The 12,271-nt window shown below is 49.4% G+C and overlaps 1 protein-coding gene across 9 annotated transcripts in view; it reads right to left on the minus strand.

Moving 5' to 3' along the window:
• The window catches only part of ARHGAP9 (Rho GTPase activating protein 9), a 21,374-nt gene that overhangs the window by 6,040 nt on the left and 3,063 nt on the right, over positions 1 to 12,271 (minus strand). For 4 of the 9 annotated variants that reach the window (XM_074402801.1, XM_039471614.2, XM_039471615.2 and 1 more), the window contains exons 2-5: positions 2,385 to 2,449; positions 1,755 to 2,088; positions 1,221 to 1,438; positions 137 to 358 (exon numbers count right to left, since the gene is read on the minus strand). In XM_074402801.1, the coding sequence (XP_074258902.1) occupies positions 137 to 358; positions 1,221 to 1,438; positions 1,755 to 2,088; positions 2,385 to 2,449 (839 nt within the window). The other 5 variants (XM_039471618.2, XM_039471616.2, XM_003926468.4 and 2 more) reach the window with 4 other exon arrangements.

The raw sequence follows: 12,271 nt of genomic DNA on the forward strand, positions 1-12,271 counted from the left end.
ACCCGCTCTCCACACCCTTACACTTGGCTGATTCTTCTGATCTGAGAGCCCCAGAGAGAAAACCCACTACCTTGAGGTTCAGTAGGGGAAGGAAGAGCTTGAGGGGACAGTGGAGAAACAGGAGGTAAGGTCTCACCGTCTGGCCACGACTGCGCCGTGGGGGCTTCCAGGACTTGCAGCCAGTCAGTGAATTTATGTAGAAGCAGCGTCCAGAGTTGGGGTCCAGGTGCTGCTCCCAGGCATCCAGCCTCTGCAGCAGGGGGCATGCAGTGCCTGGGGGTGGGGACTGGGGACAGCAGCGAAGGTCCACCAGGTTACAGTACACAGGGGGCTCTGACATGAGGGGCTGGGGGCCTGCCTGCCAGAAAAGGGGGAAGAAGGAGGTGGTCATTCTGCCTGCCGCCTTCCCCACACTGCTCTCAGCCTTCCCAGCTCCTGCTTTCTCCCCCACCGTCTTCTCACCTCCAGCTCCGGGCTGTGACCCAGGTACTGGGGGAGAAACCCCAGGCCCCAGCTGCTTTAAAAAATTTTTCTCTCTCACAGTTTTCTTTGCTCTTCTCCTCACTTCCTGTTGCCAACTTCCCTCCTCCCCCACCCCACCCCCACCTCAGGGCCACAGGAAAGGGGAACCGGCTTTTTGCGGGGGGAGTGTGGAGGGGAATGCTAAAGGGAGTGCTTCACCCTCACATCCTGCAGGGTAAGAGAAGACAAAGAAGGGTCTACAGGATGGAGAAGGCGCCCCTTTCCATCCACCCCCTTTCCATCTACCTTTGAGAAAGAGAGGGAGGAGTTGAGCAAGTCACATCTCCAGAGGGGACATGCTGTGACCTAGCAGGCAAGCTGAACACAGGGAAATCCTGCCCTGGGCTAGGAGTCTGCAGGGAGGAAGAGCTCAGGGCTGGCCTTCAGTGCCTCCACCACACCCTGTGGCCTGTGCCTGGGGGCCTTTGCCACCTGCCATCACTTCTCACCTCCTACCCAGTTTTGCCTCTTTCCCCTCCTTGTTCAGAGTCAGCTGAATGTGTCACCTCACAGATGCCTCCTGGCTCCACCCCAGTCACTCTCTACCACATTAACTTGCCTTTGTAGACTTACCGGTAGTACCAAGGGTTATCTTATTTGTTTTTGTGTTTGTCACCCCCAGGGGAGTCCCTTGAAGTCAGGAGTGCTATCTGTCCTGTGCCCAGAACAGGGCCCAGCTTGGAAGAGCTGTGACTTACTGTGCTGGCACTGGCTTCTGAGGGCAAGTCTTCCCGGGAGAGGGATCTTCCTTTTGGTCCTTCCTGGAAAGGCTTCAGAAGGCTGGGCCTCAAATTGTCACTGCTGACGCTCCTACACATTCTGGGGGGAAGTGGAGGAGGCTGCTCTGAACTAGCCTGAGCCCTGCTTGGGAGGGCCTGAGATAACTCCTCCAGGGAACCATGAAACAACTTTCGTCCTGGAAACAGAAAAGGGGAGGGTGGGTGGCAGGTGATCAGAAGTGTTGTTGTAACTAGGTTCCCCATCTTGGGGACACACAGGGAAGACAAGGAGGGCAGAGGGAGGATGTGGAAAATGATATGAGACCTAGAAGCCTTGGAACTAGGAGGACAGGCAGTGGGATGAGGATGCCACAGCGGGGGTGGGAGGTAGGCCAATCAAAGGGAAGCAAGAGAAGACAGCTAGCAGAAGCTTGAGGGACGGGGGTCCTCCCAACAATTCCCAGAATCCAGGGAGACAGGAAGGTGATGGAGGGGGGTTTATCAGTTACTCACCAGGAGTCCAGACCAATTGATTGGGGATGACGGTAGCTGGGCTCTGGGAAGGGATGGATTCCTCTGCCATATAGGCTGCTGGGACGAAGATGGGTCGAGAGGTGGAGGGAGCTTCTAGGCGCCTTGCCAACCACCAGTCAGAGTTGGTCTTTCGAAGCAGTTGGAACCTGTCCCCTTCAGCCAGAGACACCTGCCGACCATCTGCCCCCGTATAAGTAAAGGCATAGAGGGCACAGAGCTGGGATCTCTGAGAAGGGCTTCGGGGACGCAGCCCTAGGCTCCCCCAGGAACTTGGCCACCACCGGCCGGACAGCATTGTAGCCAGCACTGTCACCTGTGGGAAAAGCAGGTACTGGAGACCCAGAAGGGAACAGGCCTGGCTGTCTCCAGGTAGAGAGACATGGTTCTAGGAGCAGTGTTGCGGGAGGTGAGGATGGAGCCCTTGAGTGGGAGGAGAGGGTAGAGCAAACAGCCTGGTGAGGGTCAGTAGCAGGTTTTGGGGGCTGAGAACCGGTAGTGTCTGGTGAGGAAGTATGTAACATGAGAGAGGATGTGGTCAGCAGGGCTGCATGGCCGACAAGGCAGGAAATTATAGGAGATGGCCTAAGTGGGTCATTTTCCTCCAGGTACCTTGTGGGGCCCATCAGAAGATCCAGGGGCAGGCGTTGGTCCAGGGTGGTGGTGGGAATCTTGAGCTGGACACAGGAAGGAGAGAAGAAGAAAGAGTCAGGTTTGAGACAGAAACAGGGAGGCACAAGGTTAATGACAGAGACAAAAATGTGTGTCACCCTTTATTAAATTTACACAAGCATCAGTGTTTCCGTTACCAATCACCTCAGACCTAAAGCTGCATGCTTCCTGTGCAGACTGAGAGAGACATGGTGACAGAGAAACAGACAGCCAAATAAACAGCAAGACCGAATCAGAGAGAGAGACAAAGTGGGAGAAACACAGAGGGGTTCAGAGTTGAAATGTCATCAGCCTCCCGATCCAGGACAAGATTTTGGGAGCTGAGAAGCCTTGATATTAACCTATATACATAAGCCTCTTGGGACGGGGGATACTTTAGTGTATGGGTTCATTCATTCATGGTCTTTGTTTGTTTGTTTGAGACGGAGTCTTGCTTTGTTGCCAAGCTGGAGTGAAATGGTGCTATCTCAGCTCACTGCAACCCCCGCATCCTGGGTTCAAGTGATTCTCCTGCCTCAGGCTCCCAAGTAGCTGGGACTACAGGTGTGGGCCACGATGCCCACTGATTTTTGTATTTTTAGTAGAGACAGGGTTGTACCACGTTGGCCAAGATGGTCTCGATCTCTTGACCTCTTCATCCACCCGCCTCGGCTTCCGAAAGTGCTGGGATTACAGGCGTGAGCCACCACGCCCGGCCTATTCAAGCTCTTAACGAAGATTGACTAAGCGCCTCCCGTGCGTAAGAGCAGTGTCAGGCACTGGAGATGAGAGAAGGGAATGAGCCCTCTTGGAGCTTAAAGAAAGACCGATCTTAACTAATGACACAATAAACTTAATAATTACAATTGAAAGAGAGACAATGGACAAGTAATACAAGATACTGTGGCATGTGGATAGGGGACTGATGTCAGCTTCTCCCTGGTGGAAGGTGGGAACTGACCGTCTCTGGATTCCCAGCACTTTAAAACCCACACTTCCGCTTCCCCCTTACCTGACCACTCCTCTTTTTCCCTTCTCTCAGCTTCACTGCACAAAGTGAGGCTTTCTGTTTGGCTTTGGAGAAGTGGGTTAGGGAGGGAATGCCCCTCCCCTCTGGAGATATCAGAGAGCCAGCTCTCTTCGTCTGAGGACTGGGTGGCTAGTACTGGGCTTCTGCCTCAGTGATCTTCCTTCTTAGTTTACTTCACTTCAACACATGGAGAACCCTACACCTCAAATCTTCCTTCCCATTTCCAAAATAGTGACTAACTTCACCCATTTATTCACTTATTCACATTTGGTGTTCAGTGATTGAATCCACCCTTTTTTGCTTTCTCTGAAGCTCTCTCTCTCTTTTTGTTGGCTCCTTTGCATCCACTTTTAAACATATCCAAGTTTTTCTGTTAACATATCTAAGATAAACATCTCCCATCTTTAGCTAAATCTCCCCTTACTAGGCTTTCCAGGCACCACCATCTCTCTCTCTCTCTCTCTCTTTCTTCTTCTTCTTTTCTTTGTAGAGACAGGTTTCGCCATGTTGGACAGGCTGGTTTCGAACTCCTGACCTCAAGTGATCCACCCACCTCGGCCTCCCAAAGTGTTGGGATTACAGGCGTGAGCCACCGCGCCTGGCCCTTCTTTTTTTTTTTTTTTTTGAGACGAAGTCTTCCTCTGTTGCCAGAATGGTGGAGGGCAATGGAGCCATCTCAGCTCACTGCAACCTCTGCCTCCCAGGTTCAAGTGATTCTCCTGCCTCAGCTTCTCAAGTAGCTGGGACTAGCGCACACCACCATGCCCAGTTAATTTTTTATATTTTCGGTAGAGACGGAGTTTCACCATGTTGGTCAGGATGGTCTCAATCTCTTGACTTTGTGATCTGCCCGCCTTGGCCTCCCAAAGTGTAGGGATTACAGGCGTGAGCCACCCAGCCTCTCTCTTTCTTCTTACAGTCAAACTTCTTGAGCTGCCTACATTCTATAGGGGATCTCCATTTCCTCTCCCCTCACTCCCCCACCTTTTCTCTTTTTTTAATTTAATTTAATTTATTTATTTTAATTTTAATTTTATTTTTATTTTTTTTGAGATGGAGTTTCGCTCTTGTTACCCAGGCTGGAGTGCAATGGCGCGATCTCAGCTCACCGCAACGTCTGCCTCCTGGGTTCAGGCAATTCTCCTGCCTCAGCCTCCTGAGTAGCTGGGATTACAGGCACGCACCACCATGCCCAGCTAATTTTTTGTATTTTTAGTAGAGACGGGGTTTCACCATGTTGACCAGGCTGGTTTCAATCTCTTGACCTCGTGATCCACCCGCCTCGGCCTCCCAAAGTGCTGGGATTACAGGCCTGAGCCACCGTGCCCGGCCTTTCCCCACCTTTTCAAAGTCACTCCTCAACAGAGTCACCCCCGACCTTACATGAACACCCTGCAGTCCTTATGTTGCCTGACATCTCAACAGCAGGCAGCACAATTGACCTTCCTCTTCTACAAACACTCTGCTGGTGTCCCTCTTACCTTTCTAGCATTTCCTACTCTGTGGCATGATGAATGGCCTTCCTTTGCCTGTTCTTTAAACCACAGAAGCCTGTCTGAGATCCTGTGCCCTGTGCTCTCTGCACGCCCCCCGCTGGGTGGTCTTATTCTCTCTCCAGCTCAAATGACTTCCATATGCTTCTAAGGACCATGTCTCCAGTCCAGATCTTTCTCTGGGGCTCCCATCTGATCCATTGTCCACCAAAAAATCCACTTGAGTATTTTGCAGGTACAACAAACTCAGTATGAACCAAACTGAACTTGTCAGCTTTCCCCACAAACCCGTTTCTCTTCCAATACCACTATTTAGTTTGATATGAATTCAATAAATATTGGCCTGGCACAGTAGCTCACACCTGTAATCCCAGCACTTTGGGGGGCTGAGGCAAGAATATCACTTGAGCCCAGGAACCTGAGGTACAACATAGTGAGATCCCATCTCTACAAAAAGATTTTGTTTTTGGTTTGGCAGGTGTGGCAGCATATGCCTTGTAGTCTCAGCTGCTTGGGCAACTGAGGTGGGAGTATCTCTTGAGCCTGGGAAGTTGAGGCTGCAGTGAAGTATAATAGTGCCACTGCACTCCAGCCTAGGGGACAGAGTGAGACCCTGTCTCAAAATAAATAAAATAAGCTGGGCACGGTGGCTCACGCCTGTAATCCCAGCACTTTGGGAGGCCGAGGCAGGTGGATCACAAGGTCAAGAGATCGAGACCATCCTGGTCAACATGGTGAAACCCCGTCTCTACTAAAAATACAAAAATCAGCTGGGCGTGGTGGTGGGTGCCTGTAATCCCAGCTACTCAGGAGGCTGAGGTAGGAGAATTGCTTGAACCCAGGAGACAGAGGTTGCAGTGAGCCAAGATCACAGTACTGCACTCCAGCCTGGGCAATAGAGCAAGACTACATCTCAAATAAAAAAGGTCCCTGCCCACTCATAACAATGAAAATATGATGTAATAATGATCACTATGATAGAGGAAGTGCTATCATCTGTTGCAGCACACAAAGTATGCCCGATTGCCCATGCCAGAAACCTAGCAGCCAACCTGAATTTAGCTTGCTTCCTCACCACCCACATTGATTCAATTGATTACTGAACACTTCAATTCATATTCTTCCCAATCTACCTAGTTTTTTATCCTCACAACTACCACTCCTTTAGCCTGGATGATATAACTTCCTAACTAATCTCATTGCATATAGTTCTCATTGCATATAGTTCTGCTCCCTCCCATCTATTCCTGACACAGCAGACAGGGTGACCTTTCTAAAACAAATATGCTCTGCCACTCCCCTGACTTAAACTTTCCAGATTTTATAATGTCATTTACAGATTCCCCCTCTAGCCTTTTCACAGTCTCCATTACAAACTGCACACTGCAGCCTTATGCGAATTCCTCACATTCTTAAAGTGCACTGAGATCTTTGATCCTTTGCATATGTTGTTTCCTCTGCCTGAAACATGTCCCTTCTCCACTCCCTCCAATCTTCACCTAGATAACTCTTACTCATCACTGAGCTCTCAGCCAAAAGGTCACTTGCACAAGAAAGAATCTCGGCCAGGTGCGGTAGCTCATGCCTATAATCCCATCACTTTGGGAGGCAGAGGTGGGCAGATCACTTAAAGTCAGGAGTTTGAGACCAGCCTGGGCAACATGGTAAAACTCCATTCCTACTAAAAATACAAAACTAGCTGGGCGTACTTGCCCAGCTACCACAGTCCCAGCTACTTGGGAGCCTGAGGCAAGAATCCCTTGAACCTGGGAGGCAGAGATTGCAATGAGCTGAAATCATGCCCTGCCCCCCCGGCCCCGCCCCACACGCTCCAGCCTGAGTGAGAATAAGACCTTTTTTTGAGACCCTGTCTCAAAAAAAAAAAAAAAAAAAAAAGCATCTTTTCACCCTTTAGAGGGGCCCTAACTAGGAGGTATGATGGTAGGCTTTGTCTCCTTTATCAGAACTTTCATCACACTTTAAAGATTATTTGATTTTTCTGACTTTCAGGAAGTCTGTGAGTGCTTACAAGGTAGCAGAAGCCCACGCCTATTTTGTTGATAACTGTTCCTTCAATGCCTTCTACAGTCACTTCTACAGTTACTTCTAGCATAAAGTCATATCTTTGTGCCTCAGTTCCCTCACTAGTAATGTGGGGATGAGAAACCTACCTCAGTTTGTTTACGTATTTATGTATTTATTTTCAGACAGTGTCTTGCTTTGTCACCAGACTGGAGTGCAGTGGTGCGATCTCAGCTCACTGCAACCTCTGCCTCCCGGATTCAAGCGAGTCTCCTGCCTCAGCCTCCCAAGTAGCTAGGACTACAGGCTCGTGGCACCATGCCCAGATAATTTTTATTTTTATTTTTATTTTTATTTTTATTTTTTTTTTTTTGAGACGGAGTTTCGCTCTTGTTACCCAGGCTGGAGTGCAATGGCGCGATCTCGGCTCACCGCAACCTCCGCCTCCTGGGTTCAGGCAATTCTCCTGCCTCAGCCTCCTGAGTAGCTGGGATTACAGGCACGCGCCGCCATGCCCAGCTAATTTGTTTGTATTTTTAGTAGAGACGGGGTTTCACCATGTTGACCAGGTTGGTCTCGATCTCTCGACCTTGTGATCCACCCGCCTCGGCCTCCCAAAGTGCTGGGATTACAGGCTTGAGCCACCGCGCCCGGCCCAATTTTTATATTTTTAGTAGACAAGGGGTTTCACGATGTTGGCCGGGATGGTCTTGATCTCTTGATCTCATGATCCGCCTGCGTTGGCCTCTCAAAGTGCTGGGATTACAGACATATTACAGCCACTTGCGCCCGATTTATTTATTTATTTTTTTTGACAGAGTCTCACTCTGTCACCCAGGCTGGAGTGCAATGGCACAATCTCGGCTCACTGCAACCTCCGCCTCCCAGGTTCAAGTGATTCTCCTGCCTCGGCCTACCCAATAGCTGGGATTCAGATGTGCACTAGCACGCCCTGCTAATTTTTTTTATTTTTAGTAGAGACTGGGTTTTATCATTTTGGCCAAATTTTGAATTCCTGACCTCAAGTTATCCACTTTCCTCGGTCTCCCAAAGTGCTGGTTTCCCACTTCGCCCAGCCTGTTTGTTCTGAGGCAGGGTCTTGCTCTGCTGCCCAGGCTGGTGTGCAGTGGTGCTAGGACTACAGGTGCATGCCACCATGCTTGGCTAGTTTTAAAAACTATTTTGGGGCCAGGCACAGTGGCTCATGCTTGTAATCCCAGCACTTTGGGAGGCCAAGGTGGGCAGATCACCTGAGGTTGGGAGATAGAGACTAGCCTGGCCAACATGGAGAAACCCTGTCTTTACTAAAAAAAAAAAAAAAAATATATATATATATATATATATATATATATATATATATAGTGTGTGTGTGTGTGTGTATATATATACACACACACACAAATTAGTCTGGCATGGTGACACATGCCTGAAGTCCCAATGACTCAGGAGGCTGAGGCAGGAGAATGGCTTGAACCCCGGAGGTGGAGGTTGTGGTGAGCCAAGATCGTGCCATTGTACTCCAGCTTGGGCAATAAGAGTGAAACTCAGTCTCAAAACAAGCAAACAAAGAAAACATTTTCTGGCCAGGTGCCATGGCTCATGTCTGCAATCTTAGCACTTTGGGAGGGCAAGGTAGGTGGATCATGAGGTCAGGGGTTTGAGACTAGCCTGGCCAACATGGTGAAACCTCATCTCTACTAAAAATACTCCAGCCTAGGCAACAAAGCAAGACTCTGTCTAAAAAGAAAAAAAAATCAGCCGGGCATGGTGGCAGTTGCCTGAAATCCCAGCTACTCAGGAGGCTGAGACAGGAGAACCACTTTAACTCAGGAGGTGGAGGTTGCAGTGAGCCGAGACTGCCAGTGGACTCCAGCCTGGGCAACAAGAATGAAACTCCATCTCAGAAAACAAAAAGCAAAACAAAACCTATTTTGTAGAAATGGGGCCTCTATGTTACTCAGACAGTCCTGAATTCCCAGGCTCAAGTGATCCAACTGCCCAAAGTGCTGGAATTACAAGCATAAGTCACTGTTCCTCCTAGTTTTGTTGTTGCTGTTAATGTAACAACAGCCATTTTGCTATATTTAACAATTGTACAGGTATGGAACAGAAGTTGGGTAGGGCTCAGGTGGGTGATTCTTCTGTCTCATGTGGCCTTGACTTAACAAGGATCACTTAATAGTTTTCAGTGGGGCCGGGCGCGGTGGCTCAAGCCTGTAATCCCAGCACTTTGGGAGGCTGAGGCGGGTGGATCACGAGGTCGAGAGATCAAGACCATCCTGGTCAACATGGTGAAACCCCGTCTCTACTAAAAATACAAAAAACTAGCTGGGCATGGTGGTGCGTGCCTGTAATCCCAGCTACTCAGGAGGCTGAGGCAGGAGAATTGCCTGAACCCAGGAGGCGGAGGTTGTGGTGAGCCGAGATCGCGCCATTGCACTCCAGCCTGGGTAACAAGAGCGAAACTCCGTCTCAAAAAAAAAAAAAAAAAAAAAAAGTTTTCAGTGGGCAGATGCGCTGGTCTGGAAGGTTTCACGCACATGTCTGGCACCTTGGTAAGGATGACTGGAATGCTGGGATTAGCTAGAGCTGTCAGACAGAATACGTACGTGAGACCTCTCTAGCATGGGAGCTCAAAGTGGTAGGATTTCTTACATGGCAGCTCAAAACTACTAGTATGCCAGATAACCGGCAACTGAAGCTGCAAAACTTCTTATGGCCTAGCTTCAAAAGGCACAGAATTTTCTGAGATCAAACGTAAAGTGCTTAAAACAGTGCCTAGGTCATAAGTTCTATTAGATATTAATTATTCTTTTTTTTTTTTTTTGAGACGGAGTTTCACTCTTGTTACCCAGGCTGGAGTGCAATGGCGAGATCTTGGCTCACTGCAACCTCCGCCTCCTGGGTTCAGGCAATTCTCCTGCCTCAGCCTCCTGAGTAGCTAGGATTACAGGCATGCGCCACCATGCTCAGCTAATTTTTTGTGTTTTTAGTAGAGATGGGGTTTCACCATGTTGACCAGGATGGTCTCGATCTCTTGACCTCGTGATCCACCCGCCTCGGCCTCCCAAAGTGCTGGGATTACAGGCTTGAGCCACCGCGCCCGGCTTTTTTTTTTTTTTTTTTTTTTTGAGATGGAGTTTTGCTCATGTTATCCAGCCTGGAGTGCAATGGCGCGATCTCGGCTCACTGCAACCTCCGTCTCCTGGGTTCAAGCAATTCTCCTGCCTCAGCCTCCCGAGTAGCTGGGACTACAGGCGTGTGCCACCATGCCCAGCTAATTTTTGTATTTTTAGTAGAGACGGAGTTTCACCATGTTGACCAGGCTGGTCTTGAACTCCTGACCTCAGGTGATCCACCCACCTCGGCCTCCCAAAGTGCTGAGATTACAGGAGTGAGCCACCACGCCTGGTCTAATTATTCTTCAAGTAATATAAAGATGAATAAGAAGAGTCTCTCTATTTTTTTTTTCTTCAAGATGGGGTTTCACCGTGTTGGTCAGGCTGGTCTTGAACTCCTGACCTCAGGTGATCTGCCCACCTTGGCCTCCAAAGTGATTGGATTACAGGCGTGAGCTACCATGCCCAGCCCAAGAGTCTCTTTCTCAATAACAGGTACGTGCTTCCTTGCATAATATATGCTTATTGCCAAACTCAGCCATCTTGCTTCTCTTTTTTTTTTTTTTTTTTTTTTTTTTGAGACGGAGTTTCGCTCTTGTTACCCAGGCTGGAGTGCAATGGCGCGATCTCGGCTCACTGCAACCTCCGCCTCCTGGGTTCAGGCAATTCTCCTGCCTCAGCCTCCTGAGTAGCTGGGATTACAGGCACGTGCCACCACGCCCAGCTAATTTTTTGTATTTTTAGTAGAGACGGGGTTTCACCATGTTGACCAGGATGGTCTCTATCTCTCGACCTCGTGATCCACCCGCCTCGGCCTCCCAAAGTGCCGGGATTACAGGCTTGAGCCACTGCACCTGGCTTCTTTTTTTTTTTTTTTTTTTTTTTATTTTATTTTATTTTTTTGAGACGGAGTTTCGCGCTTGTTACCCAGGCTGGAGTGCAATGGCACGATCTCGGCTCACCGCAACCTCCGCCTCCTAGTCTCAGGCAATTCTCCTGCCTCAGCCTCCTAAGTAGCTGGGATTACAGGCATGCGCCACCACACCCAGCTAGTTTTATTGTATTTTTAGTAGAGACGGGGTTTCACCATGTTGACCAGGATGGTCTCGATCTCTTGACCTCGTGATCCACCCGCCTCGGCCTCCCAAAGTGCTGGGATTACAGGCTTGAGCCACCGCGCCCGGCTTTTTTTTTTTTTTTTTTTTTTTTTGAGATGGAGTTTTGCTCATGTTATCCAGGCTGGAGTGCAATGGCGCGATCTCGGCTCACTGCAACCTCCGTCTCCTGGGTTCAAGCAATTCTCCTGCCTCAGCCTCCCGAGTAGCTGGGACTACAGGCGTGTGCCACCATGCCCAGCTAATTTTTGTATTTTTAGTAGAGACGGAGTTTCACCATGTTGACCAGGCTGGTCTTGAACTCCTGACCTCAGGTGATCCACCCACCTCGGCCTCCCAAAGTGCTGAGATTACAGGAGTGAGCCACCACGCCTGGTCTAATTATTCTTCAAGTAATATAAAGATGAATAAGAAGAGTCTCTCAGGCCGGGCGCGGTGGCTCAAGCCTGTAATCCCAGCACTTTGGGAGGCCGAGGCGGGTGGATCATGAGGTCGAGAGATCGAGACCATCCGGGTCAACATGGTGAAACCCCGTCTCTACTAAAAATACAAAAAATTAGCTGGGCATGGTGGCACGTGCCTGTAATCCCAGCTACTCAGGAGGCTGAGGCAGGAGAATTGCCTGAACCCAGGAGGCGGAGGTTGCGGTGAGCCGAGATCGCGCCATTGCACTCCAGCCTGGGCAACAAGGGCGAAACTCCGTCTCAAAAAAAAAAAAAAAAAAAAAAAAAAGAAGAGTCTCTCTATTTTTTTTTTCTTCAAGATGGGGTTTCACCGTGTTGGTCAGGCTGGTCTTGAACTCCTGACCTCAGGTGATCTGCCCACCTTGGCCTCCAAAGTGATTGGATTACAGGCGTGAGCTACCATGCCCAGCCCAAGAGTCTCTTTCTCAATAACAGGTACGTGCTTCCTTGCATAATATATGCTTATTGCCAAACTCAGCCATCTTGCTTCTCTTTTTTTTTAATTTTTTTTTTTTTTTTTTGAGACGGAGTTTCGCGCTTGTTACCCAGGCTGGAGTGCAATGGCACGATCTCGGCTCACCGCAACCTCCGCCTCCTAGTCTCAG

Source organism: Saimiri boliviensis, chromosome 7 (assembly GCF_048565385.1).
Source record: "Saimiri boliviensis isolate mSaiBol1 chromosome 7, mSaiBol1.pri, whole genome shotgun sequence".
NCBI lineage: Eukaryota > Metazoa > Chordata > Mammalia > Primates > Cebidae > Saimiri > Saimiri boliviensis.